This window comes from Microcaecilia unicolor, chromosome 8, assembly GCF_901765095.1.
Source record: "Microcaecilia unicolor chromosome 8, aMicUni1.1, whole genome shotgun sequence".
Lineage (NCBI taxonomy): Eukaryota > Metazoa > Chordata > Amphibia > Gymnophiona > Siphonopidae > Microcaecilia > Microcaecilia unicolor.
This window is the reverse complement of record NC_044038.1, coordinates 124763652-124784890: the sequence shown is the minus strand read 5'-3', so window position 1 is coordinate 124784890 and position 21239 is coordinate 124763652. Positions and strand designations below refer to the sequence as shown.

The 21239-nt window shown below is 52.3% G+C and overlaps 1 protein-coding gene across 2 annotated transcripts in view; it reads right to left on the bottom strand.

The window, feature by feature from the left end:
* NPM1 (nucleophosmin 1) overlaps positions 1 to 21239 on the bottom strand; it is a 129171-nt gene that overhangs the window by 33187 nt on the left and 74745 nt on the right. For both annotated transcript variants that reach the window (XM_030212340.1, XM_030212341.1), the window contains exon 9: positions 12466 to 12570. In XM_030212340.1, coding sequence (XP_030068200.1) covers positions 12466 to 12570 — 105 coding nt within the window. The remainder of the gene's footprint in view (positions 1 to 12465; positions 12571 to 21239) is intronic.

The window sequence follows — 21239 nt, the reverse complement described above, 5'->3', positions numbered from 1 at the left end:
CAGCACTTTTTGTGGCTGAGGAATTTGGAAAGGACGTCCCAGGGTCAAATTGGACCAAATCGTCCACAAATACAGGGATTTGAGAAAACTCGTGGACAGGTGGATCACGTCTTCTAGATCCCCAGCAGCCTGGAACCACTGGGAAGCTAGGGTCCATTAAGCAGATCGCATGTGAAGGTGGGCCATGGGAGTCACATGAACTGTGGAGGCCATGTGGCCCAGGAATCTCAACATCTGCCGAGCTGTGATCTGCTGGGACGCTCGCACCCGCAAGACGAGGGACAACAAGTTGTTGGCTCTCGCCTCTGGGAGATAGGCACGAGCCGTCCGAGAACCCAGCAGAGCTCCTATGAATTCGAGTCTCTGTACTGGGAGAAGGTGGGACTTTGGATAATTTATCACAAATCCCAGCAGCTCCAGGAGGCGAATAGTCATCTGCATGGACTGTAGAGCTCCTGCCTCGGATGTGTTCTTCACCAGCCAATCGTCGAGATAGGGGAACACGTGTACTCCCAGCCTGCGAAGCGCCACTGCTACTACAGCCAAGCACTTCGTGAACACTCTGGGCGCAGAGGCGAGCCCAAAGGGTAGCACACAGTACTGGAAGTGACGTGTGCCCAGCTGAAATCACAGATACTGTCTGTGAGCTGGCAGTATCGGGATGTGCGTCCTTCAAGTCCAGAGAGCATAGCCAGTCGTTTTCCTGAATCATGGGAAAAAGGGTGCCCAGGGAAAGCATCCTGAACTTTTCTTTGACCAGATACTTGTTCAGGGCCCTTAGGTCTAGGATGGGACGCATCCCCCCTGTTTTCTTTTCCACAAGGAAGTACCTGGAATAGAATCCCAGCCCTTCTTGCCCGGATGGCACGGGCTCGACCGCACTGGCGCTGAGAAGGGCGGAGAGTTCCTCTGCAAGTACCTGCTTGTGCTGGAAGCTGTAAGATTGAGCTCCTGGTGGGCAATTTGGAGGTTTGGAAACCAAAGTGAGAGTGTATCCTTGCCGGACTATTTGGAGAACCCACTGGTTGGAGGTTATGAGAGGCCACCTTTGGTGAAAAACTTTCAACCTCCCCCCGACCGGCAGATCGCCCGGCACTGACACTTTGATATCGACTATGCTCTGCTGGAGCCAGTCAAAAGTTCGTCCCTTGCTCTTGCTGGGGAGCCGAGGGGCCTTGCTGAGTCACACGCTGCTGACGAGAGCGAGCGCGCTGGGGCTTAGCCTGGGCCGCAGGCTGTCGAGAAGGAGGACTGTACCTACGCTTGCCAGAAGAGTAGGGAACAGTCTTCCTTCCCCCATAAAAAAGTCTACCTGTGGAGGTAGAAGCTGAAGGCTGCCGGTGGGAGAACTTGTCGAAAGCGGTATCCCGCTGGTGGAGCTGCTCTACCACCTGTTCGACCTTCTCTCCAAAAATATTATCCGCATGGCAAGGCGAGTCCGCAATCCGCTGCTGGATCCTATTCTCCAGGTCGGAGGCACGCAGCCATGAGAGTCTGCGCATCACCACACCTTGAGCAGCGGCCCTGGACGCAACATCAAAGGTGTCATACACCCCTCTGGCCAGGAATTTTCTGCACGCCTTCAGCTGCCTGACCACCTCCTGAAATGGCTTGGCTTGCTCAGGAGGGAGCTTGTCCACCAAGCCCGCCAACTGCCGCACATTGTTCCGCATGTGTATGCTCGTGTAGAGCTGGTAAGACTGAATTTTGGCCACGAGCATAGAGGAATGGTAGGCCTTCCTCCCAAAGGAGTCTAAGGTTCTAGAGTCTTTGCCCGGGGGCGCCGAAGCATGCTCCCTAGAACTCTTAGCCTTCTTTAGGGCCAAATCCACAACTCCAGAGTCGTGAGGCAACTGAGTGCGCATCAGCTCTGGGTCCCCATGGATCCGGTACTGGGACTCGATCTTCTTGGGAATGTGGGGATTAGTTAAAGGCTTGGTCCAGTTCACCAGCAATGTCTTTTTTAGGACATGATGCATGGGTACTGTGGACGCTTCCTTAGGTGGAGGGATAGTCCAGGAGCTCAAACATTTCAGCCCTGGGCTCGTCCTCCACAACCACCGGGAAGGGGATGGCCGTAGACATCTCCCGGACAAAGGCTGTAAAAGACAGACTCTCGGGAGGAGAAAGCTGCCTTTCAGGGGAGGGAGTGGGATCGGAAGGAAGGCCATCAGACTCCTTGTCAGAGAAATATCTGATGTCCTCCTCCTCCTCCCACGAGGCCTCACCATCAGTATCAGACACAAGTTCACGAACCTGTGTCTGAAGCTGTGCCCGGCTCGACTCCGTGGAACCACGGCCACGGTGGGAGCGTCGAGAGGTAGACTCCCTCGCCCGCACCGGCGAAGCTCCCTCCGCCGACGGGGAGCCTTCCTGGGAGGCTACCGCAGTCTGTACCACAAGCGGCACCGATGACGGAGACCTCACCCCGGGCAATGGGCCCAGCCGGCGCCTCACTCGACGGTACCGGAGGTGCAAGCACCCCCGGTACCGGAGGGGAAGGGCGCAACAGCTCTCCCAGGATCTCTGGGAGAACGGCCCGGAGACTCTCGTGCAGGGCGGCTGTGGAGAAAGACATGGAAGCCGATGCAGGAGTCGAAGTCAGAGTCTGTTCCGGGCGTGGAGGCTGTTCCGGGCTGTCCAAGGTGGAGCGCATCGACACTTCCTGAACAGAGGGTGAGCGGTCCTCCCGGTGCCGATACCTACTGGGTGCAGACTCCCTCGGTGACCCAGAGCTCTAGGTACCGATGCGGGAAGGAGACCGGTGTCGATGCTTCTTTGACTTTTTCAAACGAAGCATGTCACCGGAACTTCCCGGTACCGACGAGGACGTAGAATCCAACCGTCGCTTCCTCGAAGCCGAGGCCGGTCTCGGGTGGGCTGTACCGCAGGAGCCCTCAGGGTAGGGGGAGACCCACCCGAAGGCTCACCGCCACCAGCAGGGGAATGGACAGCCCTCACCTGCACTCCAGACGAAGCACCACCGTCCGACGACATCAGCAGAAGCGGAGGTCCCGGTACCATCGACGCCGACGCAGCCTTCCGATGCCTCGGCCCCGACGATGCAGAGGGTCGATGCCTCGATGCAATCGATACCGTCGCGGCCGAGGGCGGAGGTGTTGACGCTGTCGACGTCGACGCACTCGATACTCCCGGTGCCGATGCCGACGAAGAGCCCGAGAACAAAACGTTCCACTGGGCCAATCTCGCTACATGAGTCCTTTTCTGTAAAAGGGCGCAAAGACTGCAGGCCTGTGGGCAGTGCCCAGCCCCCAGACACTGAAGACACGACGCGTGCCTATCAGTGAGCGAGATTACCCGGGCGCACTGGGTGCACTTCTTGAAGCCGCTGGGAGACTTCGATGACATGGGCGGAAAAATCACGCCGGCGAAATCAAAACTCGTAATTGCAGTAGGGCACCAAAAAGATGGGGAGAAAAAAACTCGTCCCGAGGCCTCAAAGGGGCCTACCCCGAAAACGAAAGAAAACTTAACGGGGCCAAAAACTAGAAATACGGGAAAGGGAAAAAGACCAAAAGGCCCTTCTCCGGAATGCCTTTTTTTTTTTTTAGCGAAAAGTCAAAAAGACGCGCGAGGGTCAACTTAAGGGGCGCGAACGGCGCAAAACATGACCGTACCGAGCGCGGACAAAAGAAGACTGAAGAACACGAGCCGGTTCGGGCGGGAAGACGGCCGCGCATGCGCGGTGTGCATGGGCACGCGAGGACTAGCAAAGGACTTTGCTAGTGAAGTTTCCGATTGGAGGGGCTGCCGTGGACGTCACCCCATCAGTGAGAACAAGCAGCCTGCTTGTCCTCGGAGGTGAAATTAGGCCTTACCTGTTAATTTTCTTTCCTCTAGATCCTCCAGACCATTCAAGACGCTTGGGTTATGCACTCCTACCAGCAGAGGGAGACTGAGAACACTAAAACTTCTTATACAAGTAGCCTGTGCAGACCTTCTCCTAACCAGTAAAACAGTAACAAAGCAGAGGAACAAAACACCTCCACCTAAACAAAACCACTGAATCCACACTCAGATCTCCTCCCCTTAAGACGGGGGAATTCAACTGCAGATGGGCACAAACGGTACCACAAACTGCCCTTAGTAAAACTCCAAGACCCAAATCACAAGAGCTACTAGAAATATCAGCAACTGAAGTCTAAAGAAAATATCATACTGAACTGTCTGATACACTGGGTGGGCTCTTGAACGGTCTGGAGGATCTAGAGGAAAGAAAATTAGTAGGCAAGGCCTAATTTCACCTTCCTCAGCAATCCTCCAGACTGTTCAAGACGCTTGAGACGTACCAAAGCAGTAAACACATCTAAGGGTGGGACCTGCGAAGCCCAGAGGACAGGACTGCAGCTCCAAAACTGGCATCCTCCCTTGCCTGTACATCCACAGAATGCAGGGAGGACCACACCACCGCTCTACAAATGTCCACCGGTGGAACAAAACTACTCTCTGCCCAAGAAGCCGCCTTCCCCCTGGTGGAATGTGCCTTGAGCCCCACCAGCACCGTACAGCCATGCAATATGTAAGCCGAAGAGATGGCATCCTTCAACCACCGAGCTATAGATGCCGCTCCCTTCTTGGGCCCCACATGAAGAACAAATAACCTGTCCGAAGACCTGAATTCCTCCGACCTGCGCAAGTAAACCTTCAACACTCTGCGCACATCCAATTTCACCAAACAATGCTGAGAAGCATCCCCGTCCGGTCCCCCAAGACCGGCAACGAAATCACCTGATTGACATGAAAGGAGGATACCACCTTAGGCAAAAACGAAGGAACTGGACACAGCAAAACCTTTTTCTTAGAAAAGCACAGAAACGGAGGCCTACATGAAAGAGCCTGAAGTTCCGAAATCCTGCGAGCCGACGATATAGCTACCAAAAAGACCACATTCATAGTAAGGTCTTTTATCGAACAAGACTCCAAGGGCTCAAAAGGAGAACCCGCCAAAGAGTCAAGAACGATATTAAGATCCCACTGAGGAACTACCGACCCCAGAGGACGAAGCAACTTCACCCCCCTCAAAAAACGGACCACATCCGGGGAAGACGCAACCGACCTGCCCTGCACCTTACCCCGAAAACACGCCAAAGCAGCCAGCTGCACCTTCAAAGATGACAATGAAAGGCCTTTCTCAAAACCATCCTGCAAGAAATCTGAAAAGCACGACACAGAAGCTGTCTAAGGGACACACGCCCGGTCCCCACACCAATCTTCAAATATGCGCCACACACGCACATAGGCCAAAGACATCAAAGGTTTGCGAGACTGCAGCATTGTCTGAATCACCTGAGGGGAAAACCCTCTCCTTCTCAACCGTTCCCTCTCAAGGGCCACACCGTAAGAGAGAACCGAGCCGGATCCAGCATAACAACTGGACCCTGACAACAGCACCGAGCCCCCCAGCCGCAGAGGCTCGCCTTCTAACAAACGCATCAGATCCCCGAACCAAGGCTGATGTGGCCAGTTCGGAGCCAACACCACCGGACCCACATGACATTCTACCCTCTATAGGACTCGACCTATCAAGGGCCACAGGGGAAACACGTACAGCAATACCCGCTGAGGCCACGGAAGGACTAACGCATCGATCCCTTCCGCTCACGGATCCCGACGCCGACTGAAATACCGAGGAACCTGAGCACTCTGTGCCGACGCCATGAGATCCACTACTGGCATTCCCCACTTTAGAACTATCTGGTCGAACACCGACCGGTGCAGAGACCATTCTCCGGGGTCTAACGTGTCTGCTTAGAAAATCCGCGTTCACGTTGTCCACCCTGGCCATGTGCGCCGCCGAAATCTGAACTAGATGCCTTTCCGTCCAACTCATGAGCAGAGCCGTCTCGATTGCCAACCGCGGACTCTTTGTACCGCCCTGCCGGTTGACCTATGCTACCTGCTGTCGCGTTGTCGGACATGACTCTTACCGCCTTTCCGACCACACTTGAGCGAAACGCCAACAGAGCTAGCCGAATCGCCCTCGTCTCCAACCGGTTGATAGACCACTGAGCTTCCTCCGTCGACCACCGCCCCTGCGCGGACCGACAGAGACACAGCTCCCCAGCCCAGCAGACTGGCATCCGTTACCAGAATCACCCACTGAGGAGGTTCCAACGGCATGCCTTTTTTCAGATGGGCCGAGCACAGCCACCACTGGAGACTGTGCCGAGGAGCCCCCCTCAATGGCAACCGCAACTCCAAACTGTGTACCTGAGACCACCACCTGGACAACAGAGCCGCCTGAAGCTGACGCATATGCGCCCTGGCCCATGGTACTACCTCTATTATTGCTGTCAAGAGGCACAGAACCCGAAAGTACATTCAAACCGTCGGACTCTGAACGGACAACAACAGCCGGACCTGCTGCTGAAGAGAGGCGATCCGAGAATCCGGCAGAAAAACACGACCCACTGCCGTGTCAAACTGCACTCTCAAGTACTCCAGACTCTGCGATGGGATCAACTGACTTTTGACTAAATTCACTACCCATCCGAGCGATTCCAGAAATGTGACCACCTGAGCCGTTGCCGCCACACTGTGAGCCCGAGACTTCGCCCGGATCAACCAGTCGTCCAGATACGGATGCACCAGAATTCCCTGCCTCCGCAAAGCCGCTGCTATCACCACCATTATCTTGGAGAAGGTGCGTGGAGCCGTTGCCAGACCAAAAGACAGAGCACAGAACTGGAACTGCCTCCCTAAAACAGCAAAATGAAGGAAACGCTGATGGGTCTCTCGAATCGGCACGTGCAGATACGCTTCTGTGAGATCCAGTGATGTGAGAAATTCTCCCCGACGAACAGCCACTATGACCGAGCGCAGAGTCTCCATGCGGAAGGATGGCACCTTGAGCGCCCCATTGACCCTCTTGAGATCTAAAATAGGTCGAAACTGGTCCTCCGTCGGTACCACAAAGTAAATGGAACAACAACCCATTCCCAGCTCGTGCCGAGGAAAGGGTACCACAGCTCCCAACTGGATTAAGTGACCCAGAGTCTCTTGAATAGCCTTTAACTTGACTCGAGAGTGACAAGGAGAGGGAAGAAACAGATCCGGCAGCGGGTGCTCGAACTCGAGCGCATAACCGTCGCGAACGACCTCCAGCACCCACTGATCTGAAGTCATTTGGGTTCACTCCTGATAAAATAGATGAAGTCGCGCCCCGACCTTCACCAGAGGCTGGACCCGCACACCTTCATAAGGAGGACTTATTACCATTTCCAGCCCCTCCGGAGAAGTCCAGACCTCCTCGACTACCCCCTCGAAAGGACTGCGTCCGCTGGAAAAACGGCTTTTAGAAGGAGACACAAATCTGCCCGGTCTGTACCGCCTCGCGTCCTTAAACCGACCTCTAGCCGAACCACCTTGACTAGCCGCCTTAGGCCGTAACTCCGGCAACCGTGAGACCTTGGTATCCCCAAGACCACTCATCAGTTTATCCAAGTCCTCTCCAAAAAACATAGAACCTTTGAAAGGTAGAGAACACAACTTTGCTTTAGAGGCCGCATCTGCCACCCAGCCCCTAAGCCAAAGAGCCCTGTGAGCCGTCACCGCCAGAGCCATATTCTTAGCTGAAGCCCTTAGCAAATCATAAAGGGTGTCCGCCAAAAACTAAGACCCCATTTCCAATTTGGCCAGGTCCTGAACCAAACCAGTCCTATCTAACGCAGGCTCATCTAAGAGCTTCTCCGCCCAACGGAAACAAGCTCTGGCTACCAAGCCCCCACACACAAAGCCAACAAATCAGAGCTGCGCTTTAGAAAGGACTCTAGCTTCCTATCCTGAGGATCCTGTAAGGTTGTACCGCCAATCCACCAGAATGGCCGTAGCCTTAGTAACCACCGCAACCACAGTAGGTGGTTTCAGCAGGGCCAAATCTTCCGGAGGCAACAGCCGCGCCATAGCCCTAGACACCTTACAAGCAGCCTCCGGCACAGACCATTCCTGAAAAAACCATGTCTCTGTCTGAATTCATGGGAAAGGAACGGGAGGCTCTCCGAATCCCCTTAACCAAGGGATCTACCTGGGGTCCCTCCGCAGAGGGAGTGGCCGCCAGAGCAAACTTCAAAGTAGAGATCACCTGATCAATAAGCTCTAACTCCTCCTCCTTATGAAAAATGCGAACCACTGAAGAATCTTCCCCAGGCCTTAGCCCATCCTGATCCTCGGACTCATCTAAGAGATCCTCCTCTCCCGGGTCACCCCAAACCTCCGACCCAGGCAGAGAAAGTATCTCAATAGGCTCCAAAATATCCACCCGTGGGCACTTAACTCCCACTGAGCTAGTAGCCTCCGGGGAACAAAGCCTGAGAGGGGCCAGCTCTCCAGGCATTATACAGAGACCAAACAAACTCAGGGGGAAACCAGACCTCCCCCCCCCCCCCCCCCCCCCCGATGCTGCTGAAGCTTCAAAACTTCCCGCAGTCTCCGCGACGGATCCCTCTCGCTCCCGAGGCGACAGGTCCATCGCATGATCCACGGCTAAACTAGGTGCGCTTCCCGCCACACACGGGTCCCCCCGGCGCCGGTACGGAATGCGCGGCCAAAAGATCTGTGCTTCCTGCCAAAAACGGCTCCGTCGAGGCCGACCCAAACCGGCCCCGCCGTTGCTGGCCCGGAATGTGCGGTCAAATCGCCGCCCAACACCTCCTCCGACTCAGGGGAAAGCACGGGGGGCAACAGCACTAATAACGTAGGCTCCCTACAAAATTTACATTGGCCACCTTTCACTTCAACGCTTTCCGCAAAACCAACACCTCGCCGGCTTAGACATAATGGCCTCGAACACAATAAAAACAAACATTTGCTTTGTGCTCTGACAGACTAATAGGTAAAACCGCCTAAGGCAAGAACGCCCTTGAAGACGTTTTCATCTCTGGACTGCCACAAGAACGGCCAAAATAGCCGTCTTTTAAAAACGTTTTTTTTTTAAACCTCGTTGCTGATGCCTAAACGCCTCAAGGGTACATAATGAGGTCTGTAGCCGAGGTCAAGCAGTCCTCCAGAGGAAGAGCACAGAGGAAGGGACCCGGCCACCCAGGTGTGACACCCCACAGGGAATAAGAAGCCCCTTAGGACTTACACCCTGTACTAAAGATCCATTTACAACCCAACCTAGAAACCCCAAATGGGCCTACCAGACTGAGTACACTGCACAGGCTGCACACATCTACCCTCTGCTGAGACTGAGAAAATACCGGTTAGTAGAAGGTCTGCACAGGCTACTTGTATAAGAAGTTTTAGTGTTCTCAGTCTCCCTCTGCAGGTAGGAGTGCATAACCCAAGCGTCTTGAACAGTCTGGAGGATTGCTGAGGAATGGGTGATTTCAATTACCCCGATATTAACTGGATAAATGTTACATCAGGGAGTGCCAGGGAGATAAAATTTCTAGATTAATAAAAAAGTGCTTCTTGGAACAGCTGGTCCAGGAACCAAAGAGAGGGGGGAGCATTTTGATCTGGTCCTTGGTGATGTGCAGGGTATAGTGCGAGAGGTGGCGGTGTTGGGTCCCCTGGGAAACAGTGATCATAACATGATCAAGTTTGAGCTATCTGGGTTGAACCCGCTAAAGAGATCTATTGCAGCTGCATTTAATTTTCGAAAGGGCGACTATAATAAAATGAGGAAAATGGTTAAAAAGAAACTAAAGAATCGGCTACAAAGGTTAGGACAATAAATCAGGCATGGACGTTATTCAAAAATACCATCTTGGAAGCCCAGTCCAGATGCATTCCACGTATTTGCAAAGATGGAAAAAAACAGAAAAGTCAGCCTGCATGGTTAAAAGGTGAAGGAGGCCATTACAGCCAAAAGACTGGCCCCTTCAAGGAATGGAAAAAGGACAAAAACGAAGAAAAAAAGAAGCAATATAAACACTGGCAAGTCAGATGCAAAGCAATAATAAAGAAGGCTAAAAGAGAATAAGAGAAATTTGCAGCAGAGGCTAAACTCACAGTAACAACTTTTTCAGGTACATCAGAAGCAGAAAGCCTGCGAGGGAATCCAGGGGACCATTAGATCACTGGGTAAATCTAATATGCACTCTTCTCCTCCACCACTAACTTCAGACTCTGTTCCTTTTTTGCTGCACCATATGCCTGGAATAGACTTCCTGCACCGGTATGTCAAGCCTCTAGGGACTGTCCTAAAAAGACTCCCTCCGAATAGAGGAAGACAGGACAGCAATGGAACCTACTGCTGAGCTGGACAGTGTAGGGGTATTTACCTGAGATCTCACATGAGCTGGTCTTGGTTCATACTAGCCTAATACATCCTGTTACAACAAGATGGATTCTACAACCTCTGACCTGAACACATCTGTGTCAGCAAGATCCAGCTTTTCAGCTTCTGGAAAATCACTGGCAGGCATACCGCATCCAAGGACATTCTGTGTTACAACCACCCTGTTATCATCCTAAGAAGCTGAAAGGGGAGTGAGACCCATGGCTCTAGAAAGCATGGTTGGAGACAGACATGCAGACCATAAAGTAACAACTTCAGGGTCACGAACAAAGGACTCTTCATGCTCATGGACAGGATCATGGTTGGTCCCGTGGTATCATCTGACCGAGAGATACTAAGAAAGCGGGAACAGGAGACGGAGAGAGTTGGGACTGGCAAGAGGAAGAAAGACCTGAAAAACCCATCAAGGTTAGAGGGGGAAGGGAAGGGGGGTTTGGAGGGATAGGGGTAATCTTGAAAAGTTTAAATGATACAAGAAAAATAATTGCTGTGATGTGAAGGTTCTTAGTAGAGAAATGTATGTATACCAGATGTTTAATGACAAAGGGACTGTATGATGTTTTCTTTTTATATTTGAAAAGCTTATGTTGTAATATATGGATTCCTTTAATAAAGATTCTTGTTAAAAATTAAAAAAAAAAAAAAAAAAAACCCATCAAGGTTAGGAGGCCCAGAGTGAGCAAGAGACGACTTTGTTCTAACCATGTAAACTACATATCTGGTGAAAATACCTTTAGGTTCAGCAACATCCGCTCTGAGACGCGACATTGAATGACTGACACCTGCTTTCAGAAGATAGACCTGATCTGAATCAGAGACAGACTCGCTGTGGATACAGCTGGAGTCTAAGGAGAAATCTGTGCCAACCACATTGGGAGACTGCATGGTGTGATAACAGACTTACTGCCTATAGTCGGGGATCAGTGATAGGTGTTTGTCATAAGATTGGTTAGGTCAGACTTGTGGTCAGGGAATAAGCTGCTAACAGTTGTATTTTGCATAAGAAGTGTAGTATAAGTTTTCACGATTACAAAATCAGGTTTGTGTGATCACCTAGTATTCCAGTAAGAATCATTTTGCATAGTCTATTTTGGTAGCAATCTATGTTATCAGCAAGTTATATATTGTGCCAAAGGGAGGTCCTATATCCCCTAGCACGAGTACAGAATATTTCTTTCTGCAGAGGTCTGTGAACTAGGACCTTGGCATAAATAAATCTGTTAGGAGCTGTTTTCCTATAAGACGTATTTAGACTACCTACAACAGTAAACATCCCCTCTTCGGGGCTCATCAGCAGAGGCTGAGACAGGGAACAAGCCAGAAATCTCCTGACCATCTGGTATCACTGCCTTCAGCTTTGTAATCTCTATTTCCACCTGCTGGTAGATGGACATAGCCCACCAGTTCCTGGATTCATCTGCTGCACATAAGGAATTTCCTTTTTGCTGTGGTTTGTGATCTGCTATAGGGGGCTGCGAGATGGTGGTGGTATTGGTTCTCGTTTGTCAAAACAAACTAAACACACACACAAAACAAAAACCAAAAGAATGAGATGGATCTTCTGTGAAACAGGAGCTGAAGGCAGGGCTAGCAGCATAGTCCCTGGTGTGGGATGTTGGCAGAGAGACTGGGCTGCATTCTTTTCCCCTTTTGGAATTCTATTTGGTTATTCGGTGACTGACTCGGGGGACTACAAAGCCACTTATAGTTCTACTTGGAAGTCAGTTTTCCCTCAGGCTCTATCTGTTGGTGGGAGTGCATAACCCAGCAGTGTGTGCTGGACTGGAGTTAAAGGAAGGAAAATTTTATATCTAATTTCTCCTTTTTAAAAAAAATGTGTGCACTCTAAGCTACAATTCTGCTGAGAAGATTTAACCATGGTAACATCAGCATTATTTTAAAACTGGGATCATTAAATCTGGTCTTTCAAAAGCTATATACAGTCCTGGGCTTTAGAATACCCACAGAATATCTGAGAGGCCCAGTTGATTATGGTGACTTTGTACATTTTATTTTGCTTGCTACTCTCCAGAAGTTGAAGGAAGTCACTGCAGAGTCTTCCAGGAAACTGGCCATGGCTAAAGCAAACCCTTAAAGGTGGAATGCCTGATGCGTGGCTCTGGCTGATACGTAAACTTGCACAAATTTAACAAGTAATTCCCTTATAATCGGTAGGGGTTTTTTTTTTTTTAAACACTCACCTTTTCTACTGTTGATTGAATCTTTGCTTTAATCTCCTCTGTTGACAAAGGCTGTTTTGGTGTCTTTGGAGTCTGCGGCTTCTCCTGTTTTTTTTGTCCCGGAGTCTGAAACAGACAACTATTTTTAGAACCCACAAAAACACTTGCAAGTTCAGGACTGTGAAAGATCAGAACCTCTCCTACTCTCCCCTCGTCACAGCTTCCTGTGACAAATACCACAATTTCAGAAGCACTGCAAACCAGGTGCGTAGACAGACCTCGCAATGGGAGGGGGCCAGAGCCCGAGGTGGGGTGGGGGCACATTTTAGTCTGCCCCCCCCCCCCCACTGCTACAGCAACGTACCTTGGCTAGTGGGGGATTGTGTTTTTATGCATGTAATCTTTCTACATAGATTCGTCCAGACATATTCACTTTAATTGAACTCCATGGCACCACATGTGTATCAAACATGAATTTTGGTACACAAGAACTCACATGATAGATCAGTTTTCAGATACTGTATTTATAAGCATATTAATGTTTTGATAACTTCATGATTTGTCCTAAATTTTAACAATGTTTTTCAATATATATCATTTATATATTATTGATTTATCAATGTTCTTTTATATCTATATATTATCAATTTTTAGAATCACTGATATATTGACCTTTCATGTTTATATACACATTTCATTGTTTTAGGCGTTTGATAAAAACAAAAATCTTTAGAAATTTATATTTGAAAACTCAAATTTTATGTTTTTTTTGTTCTAAATAATTTATACTCCTGAGGCAGGCCTGTGGTCGAAACACAGTATTGTGTTGAGTCTTCAATGAAGTTTACTCTTTTATACACCATCATAGTCTCTACATCCTGAAGTCATTGGTCCACTTCCCACCTGTTTTTGTGCATCTATACCTCGTGGGATTTAGTGTTCATCTACTCAGTGGAGAGCCTGCCCCATTTGTTTGCCTTCTCCAGTGCCGCCACATTGCCTGCCCTGCTCTCTCCTTCCTCACGGTCCTGTACACTCCTTTAAGTGAAACACTAAGCATGCTCAATTTCACTAAAATGAGCGTGCAGGACATGAGGGGGAAGAGAGCAAGGCATGCTCCTTTAAGTGAAACACTGAGCATGCATCTTTAGGGTAAGGGTCCTTGTACATACTCAAGTCCAATGGCTCAAAAGGAGGACCCACAAGCACCTCCAACACTAGATTCAAATCCCACGGAGGAAACACCGGGCGTCAAGGGGGACGGATCAACTTCACTCACTGCAAGAAACAGACCACATCCAGAGAAGCAGCTAAGGAAATCCACTGAACATTCTCCCGTAAACAAGCCAACCACCACCTGCACCTTCAAAGAGGACAGAGCGAGACCCCTAGAAGTGTACCGTTTACGTGACTATAACATACTAGCAATCACGCTGGGCAAAAACCTTTCTGCTGCAACCTGGCCCTCTCAAGAGCCAAGCCGTGAGAGGGCCCTGAAACAGCAGCACCGACTCCCCTAGAGAAAGTGGACCCTGCACTGCCAGACGCACTAGATCCCTGTACCAAGGTTGACGTGGCCAGTTCGGAGGCACCAGAATCACTGGGCCTGAGTACCGCTCGATTTGCAGCACCACCCGACCCACCAGGGGCCATGGAGGAAACACATACAGTAACTCCTGAGGTGGCCACTGAACCGCCCGACTTCGATACCTTCAGACCGATGATCCTGCCAACAACTGAAAAACCACGGCACCTGGGTGTTCTTGTCTGTCACCATGAAATACATCACTGGCAGACTCCACTCCAATACGAGGCAGAAAAACAGCGATTGGTGAAGAGACCACTCCCCGGGGTCTAGTGTGTGCCTGCTCAAAAAATCTGCGCTCACACTGTCTACGCCGGCCATGTGGCCTGCAGAGAGATCCTGTAGATGAACCTCTGCCCAGCACATTAAGTCCACTGCTTCCTCAGCGATCACCCAACTCTTCGTGCCTGCCTCCTTGACGATTGACATAGGCTACAGCTGTGGCTTTGTCAGAAAGGACTCACAGCCTTGCCGACGAGGAGAGAGCGAAAGGATTGCAGAGCCAGATGGATCACCCGCGTCTCTAGACGACTGATGGACCAGCGGGCCTCCTCCAGTGTCCAACGGCCCTGAACTATTTCTCCGAGGCAATGAGACCCCAGCCCACAAACTGGCATTCGAGGTGAGGACTATCCAATCCAGAGGGTCCACATTTGGCATGTAGAGCCACCAGCGGTCCTGGAGAGAAGACTAACTGCTGCATGTGTGCCCCAGCCCATGGAACTACCTCTATCACCACTACCATAAGGCCCAGCACCTGCACATAAGAACAGGCCGCAGGCAACCTCTCTGAGCACAGCCACCAAATTAGCTCCTGCATCTTGGCAATCCGAGCTGGAGGCAGGAACACCCGCCCCTTTCACGTGTTGAACCACACACAAATACTCCAGGGACTGCGACGGGAGTGACTCTTGACTAGGTTTCACCACCCAGCCCAGACTGGCGTGGTTGCCTTTGCGCTCTCCTGCCGTGATTTGGCTCGAATGAGCCAAGCGTTGAGATACGGATGGACCACAATACCCTGCCTCCGCAACACCGCCGCTACCACCATAACCTTTTAAAAGGTCCAGGGCGCCGTAGCGAGACCGAACAGCAGCACACAGAATTGAAAATGCTGCCCTAAGACAGAAAACCAAAGAAACCACAGATGAGCCGCCCTGATGGGAATATGCAGATAGGCTTCCGTCAGATCCAGGAAAGTGAGAAATTTCCCCCGTCTGAACCGCTACAATAACCAAGCATTGCGTCTCCATACAGAAGGAGGGAACCTTCAACGCCCCACTAACCCTCTTTAGGTCTAAAATGGGTTGGTAGGAACTCTTCTTGGGGACCACAAAATAAATCAAACCTGTCCCTCGTTCCTTTTTGGGGACAGGAACTATGGCCCCCAATCAATCAAACGAAACAAGGTCTGCCGAACTGCCCCCGCCTTTAGCCGAGAGCAACAGGGAGACCCCAGCAAGGACGCGGCGGAACCTTAGCATCCTCAAGGCTACGCACCAACTTATCCAATTCTTCCCCGAAGAGCACTGAGCCTTTGAAGGGAAGAGAACAAATTGGACAGAGGCCGCATCCGTGCCCCAACCCCGAAGCCAAAGAGCCCCACAAGTCCCAACCACCAGGGCCATATTCTTAGCTGAAGCTCGCAAGTCAAAAAGAGCATCTGCTAAGAAGAGCCCATCTCCAGCTTGGTCCTGTACCCCAGTAGCCCTAGCCACCGCTAGATCGTTGAGTTTCTCAGCCCAGCGGAAGCAAGCGCGAGCAACCAGATCCCCCCCCACACACAGCGAATGATAAATACCTGTAAGCAGGTTTTCTCCGAGGACAGCAAGCTGACTGTTCACACGACTGGGTTGACGTCCACGGCAGCCCCTCAAACCTGAAGAAAAATCTTGCGGTAGGCCCCGCATGCAGGGCACGCCCACCGCGCATGCGCGGCCGTCTTCCCGCCCGTGCGCGACCATTCCCGCTCAGTTAAATGACAAGCAAAGAAATGAGGAAAAAACGCAACTCCAAAGGGAAGGAGGGAGGGTAGGTGAGAACAATCAGCCTGCTGTCCTCGGAGAACACCTGCTACAGGTAGGTATCATTTGCTTTCTCCGAGGACAAGCAGGCTGCTTATTCTCACGACTGGGGTATCCCTAGCTCCCAGGCTCACTCAAAACAACAAAACAGGGTCAATAGGGCCTCGCAACGGCGAGGACATAACAGAAATTGACCTACGAAGAACAACTAACTGGGAGTGCAGCCTGAACAGAATAAAACCAGGTCCAGGAGGGTGGAGTTGGATTCAAACCCCAGATTCTGCAGCACCGACTGCCCGAACCGACTCGCGTTGGGTATCCTGCTGGAGGCAGTAATGTGATGTGAATGTGTGGACAGATGACCACTTCGCAGCCTTGCAAATCTCTTCAATAGTGGCTGACTTCAAGTGGGCCACTGACGCTGCCATGGCTCTAACACTGAGCCGTGACATCACCCTCAAGAGCCAGCCCAGCCTGGGCATAAGTGAAGGAAATGCAATCTGCTAGCCAATTAGAGATGGTGCGTTTCCCCACAGCGACCCCCTTCCTATTGGGGTCAAAAGAAACAAACAATTGGGCGGACTGTCTATGGGGCTGTGTCCGCTTCAGATAGGCCAACGCTCGCAACTGACGTTCAGCAGGGTGGGTATGCGGTCTTGGAAAGAATGTTGGCAAGACGATTGACTGGTTAAGGTGGAACTCCGACACCACCTTTGGCAGGAACTTGAGTGCGGAGGACTACTCAGTTATAATGAAATTTAGTATAAGGAGCAGGAGCTACCAGGGCTTGAAGCTCACTAACTCTGCGAGCTGAAGTAACTGCCACCAAGAAAATGACCTTCCAGGTCAAGTACTTCAGATGGTAGGAATTTAGTGGCTCAAAAGGAGGTTTCATCAGCTGGGTGAGGATGACGTTGAGATCCCATGACACTGCAGGAGGCTTGACAGGGGGCTTTGACAAAAGCAAGCCTCTCACGAATCTAACGACTAAAGGTTCTCCAGAGATGGCTTTACCCTCTACACGATGAAGGTAAGTGCTAATTGCACTAAGGTGATTCCTTACTGAGTTGGTCTTGAGACCAGACTCTGATAAGTGTAGAAGGTATTCAAGCAGGTTCTGTGCAGGACAAGAACGAGGTTCTAGGGCCTTGCTCTCACACCAAACGACAAACCTCCTCCACTTAAAAAGTAACTCTTTAGTGGAATCTTTCCTAGAGGCAAGCAAGACACGGGAAACTCCCTCAGACAGACCCAATGAAGCAAAATCTACACCCTCAACATCCAGGCCGTGAGAGCCAGAGACTGAAGGTTGGGGTGCAGAAGCGCTCCGTCGTTCTGCGAAATGAGGGTTGGAAAACACTCCAATCTCCACAGTTCTTCGGAGGACAACTCCAGAAGAAGAGGGAGCCAGATCTGACGGGGCCAAAAGGGCGCGATCAGAATCAAGGTGCCGCGGTCTTGCTTGAGCTTCAGTAAGGTCTTCCCCACCAAAGGTATGGGAGGATAGGCATACAGGAGGCCCTTCCCCAATGGAGGAGAAAGGCATCTGACGCCAGTCTGCCGTGTGCCTGAAGTCTGGAACAGAACTGAGGCAGCTTGTGATTGGTCTGGGAGGCGAAAAGGTCCACCGAGGGAGTGCCCCACTCTTGGAAGATCTTGCGTACCACCCGGGAATGGTGAGACTACTCGTGCCAGGTACGTGGCTTGGAGAAGCATGCCGTGCTGGCTTGCCCATCGCCACATCCTGACGGCCTCCTGACACAGAGGGCGAGATCCGGTGCCCCCCTGCTTGTTGATGTAATACATTGCAACCTGATTGTCTGTCCAAATTTGAATAAACTGGGAGGACAGCCTATCCCTGAAGGCCTTCAGTGCGTTCCAGACCGCTCGGAGCTCCAGGAAATTGATCTGAAGACCTTGTTCCTAGAGGGACCACACCCCTTGGGTGTGCAAGTCCATTGACATGAGCTCCCCACCCCAGGAGAGATGCATCCGTCAGCACTTTTTGCGGCTGAGGAATTTGGAACGGGCGTCCCAGGGTCAAATTGGTACAAATCGTCCACCAGCGCAGCGAATTGCGACAACTAATGGGCAGGCGGATGGCATCTTCTAGATTCCCGGTGGCCTGGCACCACTGGGAAGCTAGGGTCCATTGAGCCGGTCTCAAGTGAAGATGAGCAATGGGAGTCACATGGACTGTAGAGGCCATATGGCCCAGGAGTCTCAACATCTGCCGAGCTGTGAGCTGCTGGGACGCTCTGGCCTGGTAGGCGAGGGACAGAAGGTTCTGAGCCCTCGTCTTGGGAAGATAGGCCTGAGCCATCTGTGAATTCAGCAGAGCTCCTATGAATTCGAGAGATTGAACTGGCTGGAGATGGGACTATTTGGAGAACCCACTGGTCGGAGGTTATTAGAGGCCACCTTTGGTGAAAAACTGTCAACCTCCCCCCGACCGGCAGGCCATCCGGCACGGCTATTTTGATGGCAGCTATGTTCCCATGGATCCAGTCAGAAGCCCGTCCCCTGCTTTTGCTGTGGAGGCGCAGGGGGCTGCTTAGGCGCACGCTGTTGACGGGAACGAGCGCGCTGGGACTGTCCCTGTGCCTGAGGAGGCCTTCGGGCCAGCTGGTTGTACCTACGCTTGCTGTAAGTGTAAGGTGCAGCCTGTCTGGCCCGGGAAAAACGCCCACCAGTGGAGGCGGATGCTGAAGGCACCCGGTGGGAGAGCTTGTCGAGAGCGGTTTCCCGCTGGTGTAGTTGGTCCACCAACTGCTCGACCTTCTCGCCAAAAATGTTACCCCCCCGTGTCCAGGTCAGAGGCACACAGCCATGAGAGTCTGCGCATCACTATACCCTGGGCTGCGGCTCTGGATGCCACATCACAGATATCAATACCCCTGGACAGGAATTTTCTGCACGCCTTCAGCTTCCTGACCACCTCCTGAAAAGGCCTGGACTGCTCCGGGGGGAGCTTGTCAACCAGGTCAGCCAGTTTGCCGCACATTGTTCCGCATATGGATGCTCATGTAGAGCTAGTATGATTGGATTCTGGTCACGAGCATGGAAGAATGGAAGGCCTTCCTCCCAAACGAGTCCAGAGTGCGAGACTCCCGGCCTGGGGGCGCCGAGGCGGTATCCCTCGACCTCCTTGCCCTTTTGAGAGCAGAGACCACGACCGCTGAGTCATGTGGCAGCTGAGGCCGCATCAACTCTGGGTCCGTGTGGACTCTGAATTGGGACTCCGCTTTCTTGGGGATGGTGGGATTAGATAAGGGTTTCAACCAGTTCCGAAGCAGTGTCTCCTTCAGGACATTGTGCAACGGTACTGTGGAAGACTCTCTAGGTGGTGATGGATAGTCGAGGACTTCGAGCATCTTCACCCTCGACTCATCCACGGTGACCACTGGGAAGGGAATGCTAATAGACATGTCCCGGACAAAAGAGGCGAAGGAGAGGCTCTCTGGAGGTGAGAGCTTAGTCTCCGGTGAAAGCGTGGGGTCGGAGGGAAGACCCGCAGACTCCTCGGAGAACAAATATCTGGGGTCTTCCTCCTCCCCCCACGAGGCCTCTTCCTCAGTGTCGGACATGAGCTATCTGAGCTCAGACTGCAACCGGGGCAGTCTCGACCCCGAGGAACCACATCCTCGATGATGGTATCGAGAGGTGGACTCCCGCGCCGGCGGGGACGAAGCTCCCTCCATCAACAGGGATTCCACCTGAGTGGCGATCGAGAGAGCAAGACCAGCCAGTGCTTCCATCAATGGCACCGCGGGCGCAAGCACCCCCGGTGCCGGCAAGGCCTGGCGCATCAGCCCCTCCAGGATCCCTGGGAGGATGGCTCGGAGGAACTCGTCTAAGACCTCTGTCGGGAGAGGCTGGGGGGGGGGGGGGGGGGGGGGGGGGCCGGTGCGGGCGTCGGTGCTTGAAGCTGCCCGGGTCCAGGAGACGGTACCGGGGTACCCGACGACCTGCGCATCAACACCTCTTCAATAGAGGGGGAGCGCTCCTCCCGGCATTGGCGCTTCTTAGGGATCGAGTCTCTCAACGTCCTGGAGCTGCCAGTTCTATGCGCCGTGGGCGACCGATGACGGTGCTTCTTCGCAGCTTTCTTTTGATGCCCGTCATCGGCGCTCCGCGGCATGGACGAGGAGGAGGTGGAGTCTCCGCGCCCTCTGGGCGTCGGATCTGACAGGATTCGGTCTCGATGGCCCTGAGCAGCGGGAGCGGCCGGGGCGGACTGCCCACGCGGTCGCTCACCACCGCCGTCGCTGGCAGGTCGTCGGGCCAAGGGAATCTGTACTCCTGGGGTCGGTGCCATAGTTGGCGCCGAAGACCCGGCCGTCGACACCGATGCTGCCGAGGTCAACGTCGAAGGGCCGGTGCAAGTTCCAAAAAGACGGTCGCGAAGAACTTGCCTCGCCACCTACGTCCGCTTTTCAAGCCGAGACACAAGGTGCACGCCTTGGAATTATGCTCCGGACCGAGGCACTGGAGACACCAAGCGTGAGGATCGGTCTGCGAGATCTGTCGGCTGCACCGACCACACTTCTTGAATCCGCTCGGGACCTTCGAGGACATCGATGGAAAAATCACGTTGGCAGCGGTATAAAGGAACCACAAAATAAAGAAGGCGGACGCGTCGAGACGAAACAAAAGGAAAGTTTTTCTTTTTTTAGAAAGGCGGCGCCGCGGAAAGAGAAAAATCGCGGACTAGGCCGCAAATCAGTTTTCCGGGGCTGACAGAGGGACAAAGACGCGTCTCCAGCACGGAAATCGGAAAAACAGAGGGAACGGTCGCTCACGGGAGGGAAGACGGCCGCAAATGCGCGGTGGGCGTGACCTGCGTGTGGGACCTCCCGCGACATTTTTCTTCCGGTTTGAGGGGCTGCCGTGGACGTCAACCCAGTCGTGAGAACAAGCGGCCTGCTTGTCCTCGGAGAAACACACAGACACCTGCAATGCCAGAGCAGATAAATCAAAGATTCTAACTTCCTATCTTGGGGATCCCGGAGTGCGGCTCCCCCATCCACTGGGATGGCCATGGCCTTAGTGACCACCATCACAACTGCGTCTATCAAAGGCTTTAAAGAGTCCCTTATCCTCCCCTGAGGAAGGGGATAAAGCCTCTCCATGGCTCTAGACACTTTACAGGGAGAATCTGGGGATGACTACTCCTGCATGACCAT